Source organism: Psammomys obesus, unplaced genomic scaffold (genome assembly GCF_907164565.1).
Source record: "Psammomys obesus unplaced genomic scaffold, mPsaObe1.curated_primary_1811, whole genome shotgun sequence".
Classification (NCBI taxonomy): Eukaryota; Metazoa; Chordata; class Mammalia; order Rodentia; family Muridae; genus Psammomys; species Psammomys obesus.
In genome coordinates, this window is record NW_026590699.1 from 3922392 (window position 1) to 3940050 (window position 17659).

The 17659-nt window shown below is 49.5% G+C and overlaps 1 protein-coding gene across 2 annotated transcripts in view; it reads right to left on the bottom strand.

Annotated features, from left to right (window-relative positions):
- Positions 1 to 17659, bottom strand: part of Arhgef10 (Rho guanine nucleotide exchange factor 10) — an 83888-nt gene that overhangs the window by 51647 nt on the left and 14582 nt on the right. The window contains exons 3-10 of one of the 2 annotated variants that reach the window (XM_055608473.1): positions 15468 to 15650; positions 14422 to 14703; positions 11602 to 11665; positions 10054 to 10130; positions 8151 to 8207; positions 5129 to 5292; positions 2813 to 2932; positions 369 to 483 (exon numbers count right to left, since the gene is read on the bottom strand). In XM_055608473.1, the coding sequence (XP_055464448.1) occupies positions 369 to 483; positions 2813 to 2932; positions 5129 to 5292; positions 8151 to 8207; positions 10054 to 10130; positions 11602 to 11665; positions 14422 to 14703; positions 15468 to 15650 (1062 nt within the window). The remainder of the gene's footprint in view (positions 1 to 368; positions 484 to 2812; positions 2933 to 5128; positions 5293 to 8150; positions 8208 to 10053; positions 10131 to 11601; positions 11666 to 14421; positions 14704 to 15467; positions 15651 to 17659) is intronic. The other variant, XM_055608474.1, reaches the window with a different exon arrangement.

A 17659-nucleotide genomic window follows, 5' to 3' on the forward strand; every position in this document is an offset into this window, starting at 1 on the left:
GGGATCCCCACCCCTGAGGGCTCTAGAGAAGGGGTACAGGGGAGCAACTGGGACACTACCCTCTAGTGAGAGGAGGCAGCTGGAGAGTCAGCTATTTGCAAGAGCTCCCTTAATGTTCTGATTTTATTGTGTGCACCCCCTTATGTATTTGCCAATGAGTCTCAATACCCGGCAGCTGCATGGGGGCCTCTAAGAGCAGAGTGTCCATCATTTGGGAGCGGCAGGCCTAGGTCACCTGGGTGGGGCAGAAGTGTCTCTGCTGAGAAGTGTGGGAACTTCTCACACTGTCTCTCCTCACATGACCAGGTGTGGTAAGGGAAAGGAAAGCAGAGCCGGGTTCATGCTGGATACAAAAATGAGTCCCAGACCTTGAGAGACAAAAGACTTGGTCCTGATGAAGGAGCGGCCTCTTTTCACAGCAGCTTTGGTCTTCTCCAGCCCATCTTTGGTGCCCTCCTTGGCTGCCTTCATGAGCTTTTGCATCTGTAAAGCAGAAGCAAATGAGTAAGGAGCTGTGGCCGTTCCATGTGCTGCAGCTGCTGCTGTTACTTTAAAAGAATACTGTCAAGTAGTCTGGGTTGAAAAGTCACCTGGAATGAGCTTTTCAGTTTGGGCGAGGCTTCTTGGTCATTTTCAGTGTGCATGTGTTTGTGATTTTGGAATACTTTTGATTTTTTTTTCTGTTTTTTTTGTTGTTAAAGAGCCCTTCCTTGACATGACTCAAAAACTTTCCTTCTATATCAAAGTGGGGTATTATTGTTATTATTATTGCAATCTCTTCCAAACACAAGTTGTTCTGTATGGTGGCAGTCTACAAAGCATGCCCTTAATCCAAGGGCAGAGAGTTAATTGCATGCTCAAGGCTTCAAGTAAACTTTGGATGTTCTCCACAGAGGTCCTTCCTGACTCATCCCAGGTAAAGCTACACTCACTTATTCAGAGGGACAAGACACAGTCAGGGCTAGAGAGTGGCCGAGACTGGTCCAGGTGCAAGGCAGCCAATTCCTCTGTCGAGATATAAATCAGAAAGACAACCCATGCAGGTTGAGTTCACTGGACTAGCTGTGATTTAACATTCAAATTTAAGTCACAGGTGCCTGAGAGTGGCTTTGGCATATGCTCGTGTCTCATTTCTTTACACAGCTGGTGTTGAAGGTATTGACAATGGACACTGAATGTTCTTTCAGAGAAAAACCAAGAGGCCGATAAAGAAAGAAGACAGCATCCCTCATACCAGCTCTTGGCCAGATCACAACTCTCAGCAGGCTGCCATGGCAACTAAGCTTGCAGCTCATGCCTCTGCTACCTGCTCTGGACCACTTCACCCAGGGAACAAGGCAGGCTATCTTTGGGAGAGTCCATACTAAAGTCCCTTACTTCCCAATGCTGACACTGCTGCTTTCAACAACTGTTTGGCATAGCCATAATCAACCCCTCATCTCCACTTCCAATCCAGCACAGCAACTTAGAGTTCTATCCCTTTGTAACCATTCTTTCTTGTGACAGTAAAAACATCAAAGTGACTCTTGCCCCCGATCCTAATTCCTGTGCCTTCAGCCCCATACATGACCTTAACATGTTGGTATGTTAAGGGCTACCTCTTTTAGCTCACTGCAGGTACTGGTCCTGTTCGTCCTGACCCTACCCTGGGCAACTGCACCTCTAGCCCCAATTGACCACATCAGAATAATCAGAGGAATGCAGACTGGGGGGCAGAGAGATCCCCTAAATCCCAAAGCACATTTCCATGTTAGGCAGGTAAGACCAAATTCTGGGAGGTAAGGAGACTCACCCAAGGCTCAACCTGAATGCAAGACTCTTACTGTTCATGTTCCTAGTGCCTGCTCACATCTTTGACCGGTCACTCACCATCATCCACACATTTCTAAGCTGGACTCAGCTGACCATCTGGCAGAGAGCCTGTGGTTCCCAGGAAAACCCAAGAGTTAGCCAACGGCCTCATGGATCTGCCTTTGTCTTCTCACTGCCCTGCAGGGAACCAACCAGTGAGAGGACTCGAGGGTAGATGGCTCTTCAGAAAGCCTAGTATATAAATGCTCAAGATAGGAGCCACCACCTGCCCAGAGCTGGCTCCAAGCACATCGGTTTTAGTGAAATTCCATCTAACACATGAATAATCACAGGGTGCCAGAGGGTGGAGGGTCAGTGAAGGTTACTTGACAGTGCCCTTTTAAAACACATCTCAAAGGACTGACTACAATACGCAAACCCAGTAGTTCTCAAACTTTTGGCCTAGGAGTCCCTTAAGCTTCACAATCATTTTTGTGTATTTGAGCTATGCTAGAAATGGAGCACAGGGCCTTGAGCTTGCTAGGCACTTGCTTTACTTCACTTGGCTTTCATTTATATTTATTAATCTATAGCAACTGTATTTAAGTTAAAATTGGTAACAACTTTAGATGCTATATTGGTATTTACTTAAAAGATAATCAGTCTGTTGCATTTTACATGAAATAACATAATTATGAGAAATGATTTCATTTTCCAAAACAAAAATTGATGTTTATTTTGCATTTCCTGGCATCTCCCAGACCCTGCTGATTCTACACTCTCTCTGGTGTGATGTCACAGATTGCAAAGCTCCTAGAAACCTCCTCCCTTCACTTGGGACAGACCACGTTCAGAAATCATTAACGATGGCCCTGGAAATGCGTGAGTGACCTGGGAGCCCAGGGCCGTGCTTTGAGAACTGCTGTTCTGGCTGAGTTGCACATGGCGTCTGTCTTATGCACAGCGAGGCGGGCTCTGGGCCACATGCTGGTTGCAGAGGGGTAAGGAGGAGCCACGCTACCTTCCGCTCCTGCCTGCTGTGCTTTGCCTGCTGCGCCTCCACGCTTCCCACCGTACTGGCCACCAAGCCTCTCATCTTTTCCTCACAGTGCGCCTTAAAGCGGGTTAGGTCATGAGAGAGCTGCGGCACAAAGAGATATGCTTTTCAGGACAGGCTCTGTGGGTCCCCAGAGGCTGTCCTGCATGAAGGGATGTGACGCCTTCTGGGGGAGGCCACGGCCAGCTCTGTGGACCACAGGCAAACGCATGCATGAGTGAGGCGTGCAGGGAGGATACACGCTCTTCCCATTGCTGAGTGCATACGCTCCAGGGAAGAGCAGAGCCAATAAATGTACAGCAAGATCTGTGTAAGACCGTTCAGTTATGCATCCTAGAGAGAGGAATTTGCACACGTGGCACACATAAGGCTAGTCTGCTCCAGCATCCAAGGGGAGGGGCCTGGTATTCAAGGCTGTTGCAGTGCAGCTGCTGTGGGGGAAGACGGTCTCCCTGTTAACAAGACACCCTAACTGATGGGTTGGCCATGTGCACCGAACCAACCTTCTTACAGTCACCACCATCTCAGACACACACAGCTAGCCATTTCTCCCCAGAGGGTAATGTCTCCTGTCAACCAGGACACGGACACTTTAAATAATGTTTAAGAGAAATCTGATACTACTTCAGCAACTCAGTTTTACACTGGTAGTTTTTAAGACATGACACCCTCATCTAGAAAGCCTATTCCTCTCCCTGCACTTCCATGTTGAGCAGGCCTACCCTCCAGGTCCTCAGCCCCCATCCTCCAAGCAGGAGATGTGGGCTCCATGCCCTTTCCTTACTACTCCACACTCGCAGGCCGTTTCCCACTGACATCTCTAGTGCTTCCCCTAGCAACAAAAGGTTGATGACTCACCTGCCACCCTCCCCACTGGCATTTCCGGAGGCTTGACATTAAGTATGAGTCCACCTTGAGGGCAAGAAGAGCAGCCCCACTGGCTTTGCCAGACTGGATGCCATCTGCCAGAGCCAATCAGGAGGACGGGCCTGAAGTGTCTGCTGCAGCACAGGTGTTCCTGGGCACCTGGACGCTGGGTTACTCTTTAAGGACCATGGTTTAGGTCAGGAGTGTCTAATTCAGCTCTCTGCAGGCAAACCTCACCTCATCATGAGTTCCCCTGGCTGCAATTGCAAATCCATCCCTGGACAGATCCCAGCTGCACCCCTAGGTTCCTGGACAAAGCCTGGCTGCGAGCTGGTACTACTGTCCTTGAGTTTGAAATAAGTTAGAGGATATGACAGTTCTCTGGTGACACAGAAACGTGGTTGTGATCACAGCCTCTGGCTGCTGCAGTCACTGGGGGAAGGCGAGCACGTAGGGAGGTTATGGTTAACTACCACAAAGGCAGGCACCGGGCCTCAGATGAGCCCCTCACGTGGGCTGCGTCAACCTCATACAGGAAGTGGTCAGACACCACTGTGACTGTACACGGTCAATCAGCCCTTTCACCCTGTCGTGGGAATGCCACCGACAGGAGTTACACGCACTGCCCAGAAACCCTTTTCTGCCTGGCTACAGGGGACCCCACCAACAAGAGTATGTGGCCCAGCCAGCCACAGAGAATCCCGCTACAGAGCAAGCTGTAGTCAGGGCCAGGCCCAGCCTCAGTGTAACGTTCACTCTAGGGCTTCCTTGTTCCTCCCTGGACTGTAACCTAAGAAGTTTTACGCCAGAAATAAAAGTTCTCTCTAGGAAACGATGATCCAGGTATGGAGCCTCATGGCTCACCATTGCTTCTCAGTCCTGTTTACACATCATCCAGAGGACATGCAGCTGGTCACTGGCAGGACAGCGTGGAAGCAAAGCAGAGTGGGGCCTGTGCTATCCAAAGCCCCAGCCAGCTCCCTCTGCACACAAGGACGGCAACTGCCCAGACTCTACTACTTCGGTACCCACTGATATTTTTCTTCTTTCTTGAGAAGGGGTCTTTCTCGGCAGCCCTGGCTGTCCTGAAACCATACGTTCCCGGCAATCCTACAACTTCAAACTCCCAAGTGCGGGATTACACTCATGTCAACACCCTTGGCTTTTACCACCTCCTCAGAGGCCTGCTGGTGAGCCTGTTTAGGACTGTAAAAGTGACTTTATGGGGCTGTAATCAGATCCTTCTGTGCTCAGAGCTAAGAGGCTGCTTAGCTGGTACCCTTATGTTCTCCAAACTACTCATGGATGTCTGAGAAACAACCATGGAAATGTGTGTGGCTCCGAACACATTTCTCAGTCCTGTTGCCGGGCGAGCAGAAGGACGCTTGCCTATCACACAGACCAAGCACCTACTTGCTTTTTATGGCTGCTGCGCAGGAAGGACCTGGGAATTCCATTCTTGCACTCCGAGTCACTTTGCTCCTCGTAGCTTTCAAACTCACTGGAACTCCACCCGTACTCCAGCGAGCTGTTGCCACCTTCGTCTCCGTTCTCCACATCATCATAAATCATTTCATCTGGGTGCGCACAGCAAGGCGATATTGAATTAACTCTGAGGTCATGAGCTTGCCAGGTTCCCGCTCACCCGAAGTCCAGGTGGAGGGTGTCTGGCACTGTTCAGGAACAATGCCGACTCTGCTGAGGACTCTAGCTCTCGGGACCTCCTCCACGTGGGCAGGGACTGGACTCTGAAAAATGCCCTGCGTGTGATTCTGGCACATCACTATACCACTGGCACTCTAGGGACCCAGAACGACCACAGCAAAGAGCATGGCAATATACTAAATAATTTGCCAGCCATCATGAACTTCCCAAAAGGGAGATCTTTCTTTGTGCGTGGAATATGCAAGGATTAAATATATATTATAGGTGAAAAGCAGGTGGGAAGTGATGCAGAGGTGACTCCTGATGGATGGGGGGCCTAAGGTTGATAAATGGCTTCTCTCATCCTTTCTGCCGCCCGCTGGTACCGTCCTCCAAAGAACTGGGCTGGATCTCACTACTTTGAACATAGGCTATTATCTCAATAACTTTACTATTGTAAATCTGAACGTTTGAAAGATTACTAAAGTCATATTATGCTATGATTTTCAGTCTGATTTCATCTTTGATGAGTTCTGAAGATAATAGTATAACTTTGTAAAGTGGTTTTAAATTTCTAAATATTTGTCATTCATTCATTCATTCATTCATTCATTCATTCATTCATGGTAATGCTGGGGATGGAATGAAGGAGCTTGCACATTCTGCAGTGGCCCTCTATATATTCCTGGCCCTTTATCTTTTTCTTTATTATTGGGCCACACTATGGTCCAGCATGCCTTGAACTCACTCTGAAGCTCAGGCTGGCCTAGAACTTCCAACCCTCCTCCCCCCCACCTCATCCTCTTGAGTAGCTAGGATGACAGCTGTCTACCACCAGATGCAATGATGTGCATTATTTTTATCCTTTTAAAAACTATGTTCATATTATTCTTATCACTTGTATTGGCCTGCGTAGTACTTTAATGTCCGTTTGACGCAGCTGGAGTCATCTGAGCAAGGGAACCCCAACCGAGAAAATGCCCCCGCCTCACTGGCTCGTAGACAAGCTTGCGGGACATTTTCTGAGAAATGACTGGTGTGGGAGGGCCCACCTCCCCGTGGGTGGTGCAACTCCTGCGGGTGTGGCAGGCTGAGCAAGCCATGCAGGGAAAGTCATCGAGCAGCAGGCCTTCACGGTCTCTGCTTCAGTCTTCTCCTTCGAGTCCCTGCCCTGTCTTTCCTCAGTGATGGCAGATGACCTGAAAGTTATAAGCTGAAATAATAAACCCTTTCCTCCCAAGTTGCTTTGGGTCATGGCACTTTTATCATAGCAATAGAAACCCTACGACAGACTGTTCATCAACTGACTTTTACATACAGTTGGTAATGCTTGCACTGGAGTGCAGTGCATAATTTTAAAGCATTACATGTACTTGGAAACTATGTCTTCAAATCTATCTTTAAGCCAGTCTACCAGCGTTCTACAACCGCTGCTTCTGTAGCCAGCACCCATCAACAGTGGCGAGGGCTTTGTTAAAATCTCACTCCGGTTACGAAAAGAACTTGTTTCTGGACATACCTCAGACAGAACTTTCTGTGTGTTTCTGAAGCCTCTGACATGAGGCCACTTTGTACCTCTAAGAATGCCAGGGAGCAGGACAGCTAATGTGTATTCGTTAGGTGGCTATCAATGGCGGCTACTGCAACACCTAACAGGTTATTAGTTACACAGATACATGCGGGCTACCATATTTCTTTTCTACATGTCTGCTTATGTCCTTACATGTCCCTCACGTTACACCCACGGCCAGTGTTGCTATTCAATCTGAAAGCCTTTACAGGCAGCTGGGTCGAAATTATATTAACTGTAAGTGTCAGCATTTAGACTCACTCTACAATCTTTCCTCAGGCTGTCTGTCATTTTCTTTTTAACTTACAATCCCTTGCTTTCAACCAGATTGGTTTTGCTCACTGGTTCAGAAATTAAATGATGTGTTCCTATGCTCTCGGGTGCTGTCATCATATACACACCGGACCTTTCATGGGCAAACAAACCGCAGACCACGAAGAGCAACAAGAAAACCAACCGCTTCTGCCTGAAATACAGCCCACCAGTGCAGAGGGTCCGGCTGCCAGCACAGAGAGCACAGCTCTGGGGTCAGCCCACCTGCCTTGCCTGATGCCTTGTGGCTCACCACAGGCCTGCCAGCGGCCAGGCTCACTGTTCTCCTGCCGCCCATTGCTTCCCTCTGCTTCTGCAGCCTTTCCCTGGAGGACAGCATGGCTTCTCCAGTCTGTGAGGACAAACCCAGGCCTCTGGCTGCTGTGCCATGTTAAAAATATTGCGCTCGTCTGGATGGGGAAGCCGCAGGAGCAGCCTCATTCTCCCAGCTACCCTGAAGCCTGTCATCTTTTCTCACTGCTCTCAGCGGCTTGTCTGTTTCTCGTGCTGCTTTGAGGCTGTGGCTGGGATCTGGAACTCTGCCAAGGTTAGGTCCATGTTCTGGCTTCGGGCTTGTATCTCTACAATCTGACAATTTGTCTTCCTCTAGAGCTAGAAAGCCTTACCCTGACTCTCTGTACTTCCCTATTTACGTCACTTCGTAGACATAGGCTGGGATGTCTCAGCCTCAGCATTTCCAACCTCTTTGCTCCATTGTTTTATATCTTCTGCTCTTTGTGCATCAGCTGTGGTGAGCAAGCACAGCAGTCTTCAAACACCCCTTACAAAATAAGCACGGAGCACACAAAGACAGAAAACGTGCATGCTGGACCCAGGGGACTGCACACACACACTAGTGACGTTAGCATCAACAAAAGGCCTAAAACTCCAATCCAGACAAGAGCAAACCTGGCTCAGAGTCCGAGTTCTCCCTTGGAACATCATCGTAAATTGCTTCCTCTGGATCTGTAATATAAAGAAAGATATGTTAAAAACTGACCAAATCTGAGGCGTGTAAAATAAATGTCATAAGGCCAGCCTCCCCTGGCGTCATAAACATCCGGGAGGCCAGCATGGAGGGCAGCCGACTGTGGCTCGGCACGGAGAAGTGCCACTCTGAATGAGAGCTTTGGCTCTAAACAGAAAAGATGTGAAATCTGACCAACATGGGGAGGTGCTGTGGTTTCCGAGCCCATTTATTCTACAACTGTGTTCAACAGCGTTATCTCTCCATGGCTCTTTTGAACAGGGTTAAGCCTGTGGGGTTCAGACGTACCAGAATACAAAGGTGGTACACAGGTCTTAGGAATAAAAGACTCCACTGGTGCCACATTAAATGGGAATCCGCCGAACCTACACTGATGGCTCTGTCTGTAGTGTTTGTACCCTGGAGGTGGAAGTCAACCTGGCCAGGAATATGTCAAAAGCATGGGGCACTTTTCTTCCCTGTATTATGGGAACATGAGTGTTCTTCGAATAAGTTTTCTTAACAAGTGTGTGTGTGTGTGTGTGTGTGTGTGTATTAAAATGTCACACACCATTTAAAATGATCACAATTGATCACGAATAACACTGAAACTGCGAAGTGTCTCACGTGAGATATGCTTCCTAAAAAGGCTTTTGGAGTTAGTTTTCCCAAGTCCTTGCTGCTCTGTCTGCGGAGGAACACCCAGCCATGGGGACTACCATCCTCAACACCTGGGAGATGGGCTGTAAATGAACTGTCTCCCTCATGTAGCATGCCTCCTCATCACCACGGAGAACAAGTCCAGGCACTGCATTTCTGAAGTAGTGTGGCAGCCTGCACACCACTAACACCGAGCAACTGTGGCAAGTAGATTTCTCCTCCCAAGATGGGGCTGGGTAGGGTAAGCCTCAGGGCTGCTGTTTTTCAAAGCATTTAATTGTTTGGGATGGAGAGAGACCGGAGGAAGAGAGACAGAGAGAAATAAGATGTTGATAGGACAGGTTCTTGTGATGGCTCTGAATCAGCCACCCCCAAAGAGCCATCACAATCGTTCTAGAACCTGTTAGTCACAGTTAAAACTTTCCAGGAGATACATGAAAAGCTAAGGTGGTTTGACCATTAGGCCAATCATCTGAAACAGCCACACAGAAATAAGGAGCTACTGGGTACTAAAAGGCATAATCTTTACTTCCTTAAAAACCAAAATACAGCCAGGCATGATGATGCACACCCGTACTCCCAACACTCAGGGAAGTGGAGGCAGGTGGCTCTCTGTGAGTTCTAGGCCAGCCTCATCTACAAAGCATGTCCAGGACAGCCAAGGCTACACAGAGAAACCCTGTCGGGAAAACAAAAACAAAAACAAAACAATCAAAAAACAAGTGACAGTCTAAAAACATCTCAGCTTCTTAAAACAACTGTGGAACCCAAGACCTACACGCTGTCCCCTGCCCCCAGCATCACCCCAACGCTGCCCCTACTCCCCTAAGCATCAGTCTGGTGGTAACCCAAGCGAGAAGCCTCTCTGGTGTCTCAATAGAGAATGGCTGAGCATGGGCGGCAGGTCAGAGCCTTAATTAGCTCCCCATCATGCAGTGAAGCCATTCTGTACCAGGAAGAAACAGGAGGCGTAAATGCTTGGGGCACAGCTGTGACTGTCTCAATGCGAAGCAGAAGGCCTCTTCAGAGCCCCGGGAAACTCCTATACATGAGCTTTTGACTGCGCTTGGGTAAACAAAAGCAAGTTAAAGATTTAGGTCTGGAAAGGAAACCCATTGCTGTCTTCTGGGGACCTGTAGGTGCTTAGGGGCAGGGGATCCAGGCCCCTGGGCCAGTGGTACCTACTTTCCATCCATGCTGTGTTGGCAGGGTCGGCTGCCCACCGGGCCAGGGCACTGCCTTCTTGACTGCCTTGATCGCCACTGGAAATAAAGACATCATGAATAGAGTGTGGAGAGGCATGCCAGTCCTGGGGGGGAGTTAAGAGACCTGTGATAGTTGTGCGCGCACACACTAATATGTCTGTGTTGATCTTCCCAGGCACAACTGCAAGAATCCCAAGTTCAAGCTGATATGCACATAACTCTATCAGCTATCTCTCACTCACACATACACACACGTCACAAGTGCCATTTTCTCTGTACAACCCGAATGTCACAGATGATGCCACCCGACTGTGAGAGCACTCTTCCTGTGGCACAGTCTGGCAGGAGGATGGCACACGGGCCACGGGGCTACCCAAACCCATACATGACAGTCACAGGCAGACGGGGACTGAGATTCTGTCTTACACAATATGGAGCCACTGTGATACTTCCCACAAGAATGACAAGAGGGATTCTCTGGACAAACTGTGAATCGTCACTGTGAGGTCCCAAAACACTGACAAAAGGGTGGCAGGGTGACAGGCCCCAGGCCACCCACTTCCTGCTGGGGCAGTCATAAAGGCAAGTGCCCAGCAGTACAGAAGAAATACACAGAGGGCTCTGAAAGCCAACACATGCAAACAGAAGGATTAGATTCCAGTCACTGAGGAAACAACCCAACCTGTCAGGGAAAGGACACAACAAGGACACACAGCCTCTGCCTGCCCCGCCCCCTTGGTGGTTAAAGTTCTAAGGAAATGTATGTGTAAGATCTCAAGAGAGGGGATGAGGGTGAAGTTGGTGGGATTCTCATGTCTGCACCTCCCTGTGCTAGGATTACAGGTTTGAGCCCCGCCTCCGGTCCTTATGTGGTCAATGGGGGTTGAACTCATGTCCTCACACTTGTGTGTCATGCACTTTTACTGACTGAGCTGTCTCCCCAGATCTGGTTTAAGTTTAGGGAAACAAGGTCTCACTATGTGGCCTGATCCAGTCTAGGACTCATGATCCTTCCATCTCAGTCTCCTCAGTGCCACTGATTACTAACCCATAGCATGTAGAGAACTACAGCTTCTGAAAAATTATCTTTGTGGGTCTGATTTGTCCCAAATTCCCCACTCCCACTAGATGAAAACATGTGCAGATTTCTCCCTAGAAATTCCAGTGACTTCTAAAATTTTAAGTTTGGGATACTTTAATCCTTAATCACCAGAAGGAAGACACAGGGTATTAAGACCAGCCATGGCCATGCTGAGGTGAATTCATGGGCCCATGCTGGCCCAATGAATGACAGAGGTCACAGCTCTGGCCACCATCTTACAGCTGGCACTGATGCTACGGAGAGAGGGGACCCTGTGAGGCCAGAGCACATGGGAAGCACACGGAGGCAGGCAGGATCCCAGGCAGTAGCACTCTGAGGGGCAGGCTGTGTCTTCCACAGCTCAGATGGCCTGAGAACTCAGCATGAGTGAGCCCAGCACTAAAGCGAAGGGCGTCAACACAGGAGATCTAGAGTTAGCAGAGATACCTTTGCGGAAGGTCCTCCGAGCTTAGGGAATTGCACTGCCCATTTCCAGTAACTTCTGTTGCTTCTGCCAAGAGAAAGAGAAAATATCGACAGTGTTTCTCACCTGACACAATGTTTCCACAGTTGACTTTAACCCTTAAATTATTTCAAGTTTCTTTCTCACCAATAACAGGCTTATGCTACCACAGGTTGAAAAATGATCAGTTCTCAGATAAAACGTATTCATCACAGGATGGTGATGGAACGTGATGTTCCGGGCCTGTGACAGACTAAATGCAAGCACACAGGATACATCAGACTGGAGGGAGGACGCTCAGCATTTGCCCGGCTTGAATATGGTGTCCCTGGGGGCTCATATCCTGAAGTCATGGTCCCTAGTTTAAGGGATCCAATCACTGAGGAGTGACTGAACCATAAGGGCTCCGATGCCAAAGGTTAGCCACCAATGGGGTCACGATTTGATCACCACTGTACTGTGATGTTCTAGGATGTTCTGCCTCACAGCAATGCAGCCACTGACCATGGAATGAACTGGCAAGAGCCGTGAGCCAAGCAAATCTTTCTTCTCTCTAAATCGGTCAGTCAGGTACTTTGTTGAAATAATAAGCCAATACCACACTCTTGCAGTTCTACATATCCACCTGGCAAACCCAGATGACAGTGGCGTGACACCAAATGTCACACACCTCCTCACACCAGGTCTGTCCAGGCACAGTCAGCTCTGTCCGGCATTTCCCTCCCATTTCTGACTCACATATGCACAAACTGTGCTCACAGAAAAGGCAGCCCCACAGGACCCGCATACACTGGCCTCAGATGAACAGACAGGCAGACCGCCAAATAGCAGGCTGGGGAGAAGTGTGCGGGGAGCCAGCTCAGGGGGCAGGCTCACAGGAGATGGTGCTGTCACCTGGCACACGTGTGTGCGATGCCCTGCCCGTCCTCCAGTGGGCTGCATCCCTGTGCAGTGGCAGAGGGCAACCCTTAAGGGAAGGTGCAGGGCTGGCCTCAGGCAAAGGCTGGATTCCTGGGCCGGCCATGAAGAGCCCTCAGAAAGGGACTTGTTTTACAGAAGCAACAGCTCTTAAAACTTTCCAAGCACACAAAAGCTGGCTAAAGCCCAGAGGGCTGAATCCTGTGCAGCCAACCTGGAGACCTCAACCATGAGGGCAGTGTGGTCCTGGCGCGTGGGCTACAGCTGTGTAGCTGGATGCCAAATGGTACACAAGGTCGCCAGGGGTGAGGCCTGGCTACACAAGCTTTCCAGGCCATGGTGATGGTGAAGCAGCGGCAGAGAGCACTCGCGGGCCCCTTGACCCTGCTGTGGATGCTTCCCCACGCCCACCACCAGAAAGCTGTTCTCTGCACGCCCCTACTGCTAGAAAGTCAGGTGAAAAGTGGGCACCCCTAGACACGAGGCAAGACACAGAGGCCTGTAAGTCGGCATGTACAGGAAGTTCTCTGGCCAGTAGAGGGCCAACAGCGAGCAGAACTCTTCTTCTCCAGGAATGGCGGTGTCCAGGTGTCCAGGCCCGAGCTCCAGCTGGGCTGCCAGCCTTGGGGAAGATGGAGGCAGGGGTGGGAGGAAGGACACTTAAGGATATGGGACCCAGGGAAGCTTTGTGGAGCACAGCGTCCCCTCCTCTGCGGCAGGGCATAGGTACCAGGTGTCAAGAGGCCAGCAGCTCAGAACCCAGTCCCTCAGTATCTCTGCTGTGTTCCCTTCTCCCATCTCATGGTTTTCTCTTTCTTTCCAGGGCACGCCACCACAACACCCAGGGTGAGACATTTCTTCTCACACTGGGGAGTCTTATCAGAGGCAGAATTCTGATTATAATTGTAAGAAAAATTTCAGTAAGGGTTCTTTCACTTATATTTAATAACTGAGAAAACAACCTTTCAGTTTTGAATACTGAAAACCATAGAAGGTTGCAAACATAATTATTTCCTGCAGAAATCGACCAAAGTGCTGAGACTTGACCACAGCCTGCAGTTCGTCCTCTCTCTCTAACAGAGCGTCCAAAAACAAGGGCAGTCATCAGAGGACCTGTGTCCACATGCCAGGGGTGTGGTACAGCTGCTCAGGGCAGCTGAAGCAGGGTGAATCATAGTTCTTGACTGCCTGAGCCATGGAGTGAGTTCAAAGCCAACCTGGGCAGCTTAGCAAGACCAGGCCTCAAAATAAGAAGTCAAAGGGGCTGTGGGTGTGGCTCACTGGCAGACTGCTTGCCTCCAGGTTCACACTCTAGTATTGAGGAGAGAAAAAGAAAAAGCTATCATTTTAGATAGCTAAAACACCATTTAGTTGCATCTGGTGAATAACTAAGTACCACTTAAAGTACTTTATTTGAAAGTAATCTGACATGATTGAAAGCTATTTTAATTATGTATGTACGTATGCACGTACGTAAGTTTGTATTTCACCATGTATAAGCACCGTTCGAGGTCCCAGAACTGAAGGACAAGGTCTGCATGTCTGCCTTCTGACCGTTTACCACACAGAGGACTACAGAGACCTGGCACAGCGTGTGGCTTAGGGGAAGACGAGACATGTTCGCACTCTGTAACAGTGACGCTAAGTCACAGAGAGTATGGGGCTGAGGCCTGCTCTAGACTGGAGGCCACATGCCTTCTCTCTGGTGTGCAGAACACACCACTGTCCTCTGGGCTGCCCCTCACTGCACCGGAGCGGCTACAGGAGGCATTAGCTTGGGGTCCTTTTCCAACACTCCAGACAAATAATAAGATGAGAAAGAAAGCCTGGGTGCAGACCTCCTAAGCAGAGTGCTCTGTCATCGCATAAGCTTTGGGACACGTTACCTTCCTCTTCCACAGACTCTGCTCTGATGATGACAGGACTGGAGTAGGCAGGCAGCAGCAGGGGCAAGTTAGACGGCACAGCATAGCCACAGGGCACAGGCACCGAGTAGCCACTGGGCACACGCAGGCCCACCCCTTCTTCCTCTGTGTTTGCATCTGGAGACGGTGGCTGGTCCTCCTGGAATGGTGTGATGTCAATGACAGAGTACGGGTTCACTCTTGTTGGGACCACAAGTTTCGCAGGCTCAGCCTCCGGGGCAGGTTCAGCTCCAGTTCCGTTTCCTGGAGAACAGAAGGACACTAGTTAGCAAACAGGGTTTCAAGGATGTATGTGGGTCCCTGTGGCTGTAGTAAGGGCATGGGAACCGTGCGCCCATCACCAACAGAATGGGGAGTTGGCATCAGCCCTGGGCACAGATGGAGAAGACTCTGCAGAGGCTCCCAGGACAGCACATCAAATAAGAAGAACTGCATGGAGAGATCTGGCTGGGGATGAAGGAGGGTGAAGCTGGTTTTCAACCACAGGAACCACAGCTGCATCTGTGCATTCTACCTGGCTAAGTTGCTCAAGTCCCAGATCTACCTCCAGAATTGAAAAATATGAACTCAAACAGGTAAGCCATCCCAGTTTATGTATAGTGATAAAATGGCAATGCCCACTTGTGGCTTGGTCCCCGGCAGAAGGAGCTATTAAGAGTCACTAGATCTCGGTAACCTGGGGATGATCTAGCTGAATGGACTACTAGAAGGTAGGAGCAGGCTGGAGGAAGGGGTCACTGGGGTTGTGCACATGTGTCTTTGAAGGAGCTATCTTGTCTCCTCACATTTCTTCTCTCAGTCTTCCCAAGTGCCATCATGTGAGCTGCTCTGCTTTGGTCTTTTATGGCATGGACCCAAACCCTCTCAGAGTATGTGTCCATCCAAACCTCAGGGGTTTTGTTACAGGGAAGGAAACTACCAGGGTCCTGTAAGCATGGAGAGGTTAGAAAGCCTCCTGCAGGACCCAGGGCAGCGTGGCCGGGTGACTAACTTACAGGGTGTCTCACCTGTATCTCTAGCCTCAGTGCAGCTCAGCCCGTGGGCAGACTGGGCTTGCCCATCAGCGCCGCTTGTCCCGAGGGCAGACGGGGCTTGCCGATCTGCTTCCGGAACTTCATCTCCACTGTCAAAGTCAAACAATTCTCCCTCCTCCTCTTCATTGTTGTTGGTGTCATATTTCACTTCATTTTCTGAAGTTTAAAATAACATAGATCACAATGCTGATGTTTGCTTCTGCTTTCAGGAAGGCATTCACACCTCCCTGTGCAGGACAAACCCAGGAGAGAAGGCAGGAGAGGGGGAGAAGCTGAGCCCAGCCCCTGGGGAACCAGCTGGCAGCCCTCACTAGAGATGGCAGCAGGATTTTGGATGTGAGTTAGAATTTCCCTTGGCAGGCACTTCACCACAAGGTGGAAAAGAAAACAGAGGAAAGAAAGGAGAGGAGAAAAGCATGTCTCATATCTGAAGTATGTGTCATAATTTAGCATCTAGGAAAAGCTGGTCTTTTTGCCATACTAAGACAATGTGAGAAGAGGAGAAAGACTTGATTTACTAGCAGGCAGGGCCCCAGCCACAGGCAAGTCCACAGTCTTGCTATTCACAATGACATACCTCACATCATCCCCTGCCACGTAATGTTTACCCCACAATTAGAACGGTTCCAAACTGCTCTTTCGGCAGGGGTGGGGAAAGAAAGCATTGCTGAAATAAACACATTTGACATCATACAGTTTCTCAGGACGGGGTGTAGCTTTGTGGCAGAGCGCTTGCCTAGCATGTGCACAGATCGAAAAAAAAAGCCATCTGCCATGTGATTACCGGGACACCCCCAAAAAACCAGCTAGTAGACTAGGGAATATATTGTAATCTATAAAAGTAGCGTGTATGGAAGAGAATCACAGGCAGGTTTTGGCAGCTGTGTGCAGCCCTTGATTGAGGCGATGAGATGTGGCTGAGGCTGAACCGTCTGCCAGAGAGAACTTGTCCATGTAATGGAAAAAGTGGAGAACAGCTATGTGGATGACACCATCTTCCACATTAGCCTCTGACTTGCTGGAGAAACGGGAAAGGGGAGAATGAGACAGAGGTGTTGGCTTCTAGTTTTTACAGATGGCAAGATGAAGGGAAAGATAGCCCACGTGAGATTCTTGCAGGAGAGCCCTTCCTGAGATCCAAAATTTTGGGAGCCCACAGGCAGAATCAGACAGCAAACAAGAGAGGTATGCAGAAGTGGTTTTAGCCCTCTGACTTGCAATAGAGTGGAGGAAAAATCTTTGAGGATGGGAGCTTTAATGATGGCAAGAACACGGAACCATGAACATGGCTCAATGCTCCGCGTCTGAACTGTTTGAACTGGCAAAGACTTTCACGCTAGGAGCCAAGAGCCGCCAGAGCATGGCTTGAGAGGCTATGGGCTGCGGTGGCAGATGGGATCAAGCAGAGTGCTATGGAAGCTGAGAAACCTGGAAACATTGAAACAAAAGCAGAGTGTCCTGGGGCAACGAGGGAAATTGGTACTTGGTGCGCTGTCCGCTGTCCCATGAGCCAGGAGGAACACTTGGTTATTTATTGCTGGCTGAGGTCTCCTGAGTATCAGGGACGGGGAGACAACAGAGGAAACATGCGTATTACTGAGGCAACCAGACACAGGAATGGCAGCATTGGACACCCACTTACCAGAGCAAATAGGACTGTGTTCACGGGAGAGTTAAGAAATAGGCTGACTTTCAGGGGCCCTGGGACCGGTATAGGGCTCCAGTGACCTTGCTGAGCCCCACACTGGGATGTGACCTTTACAAGATGGAAGAGACTCTAGCAGATTTGAATGATGCATGCTGGCATGCAAATCAGGTTCATAAATCATTAAAGCAATCAAAGTAAAATGAGGAACAAGCAAAGCAGACAAGTAGGTCTGCCCAGGTCACCCCAATGCAAATGTGGCAAGACCGTACAAAGCTGGAGTTCCCAGGGACAAAAATTAACAGGAAGCTAAGAGCTGTGCCAGTGAGCATCTGGAAGGCTTGAGAACTTGGACAGTCTGCAGACGGCATACATGACAAAACAGCACGGCTTGACATACAGGTGGGGTCATCCTCCCCGACCCCGCCAAAGTAATTGTGCATTTCTTCCCTATAAGGGAGTATATTGGAAGGGTGTGTGTGTGTGTGTGTGTGTGTGTGTGTGTGTGTGTGTGTGTGTG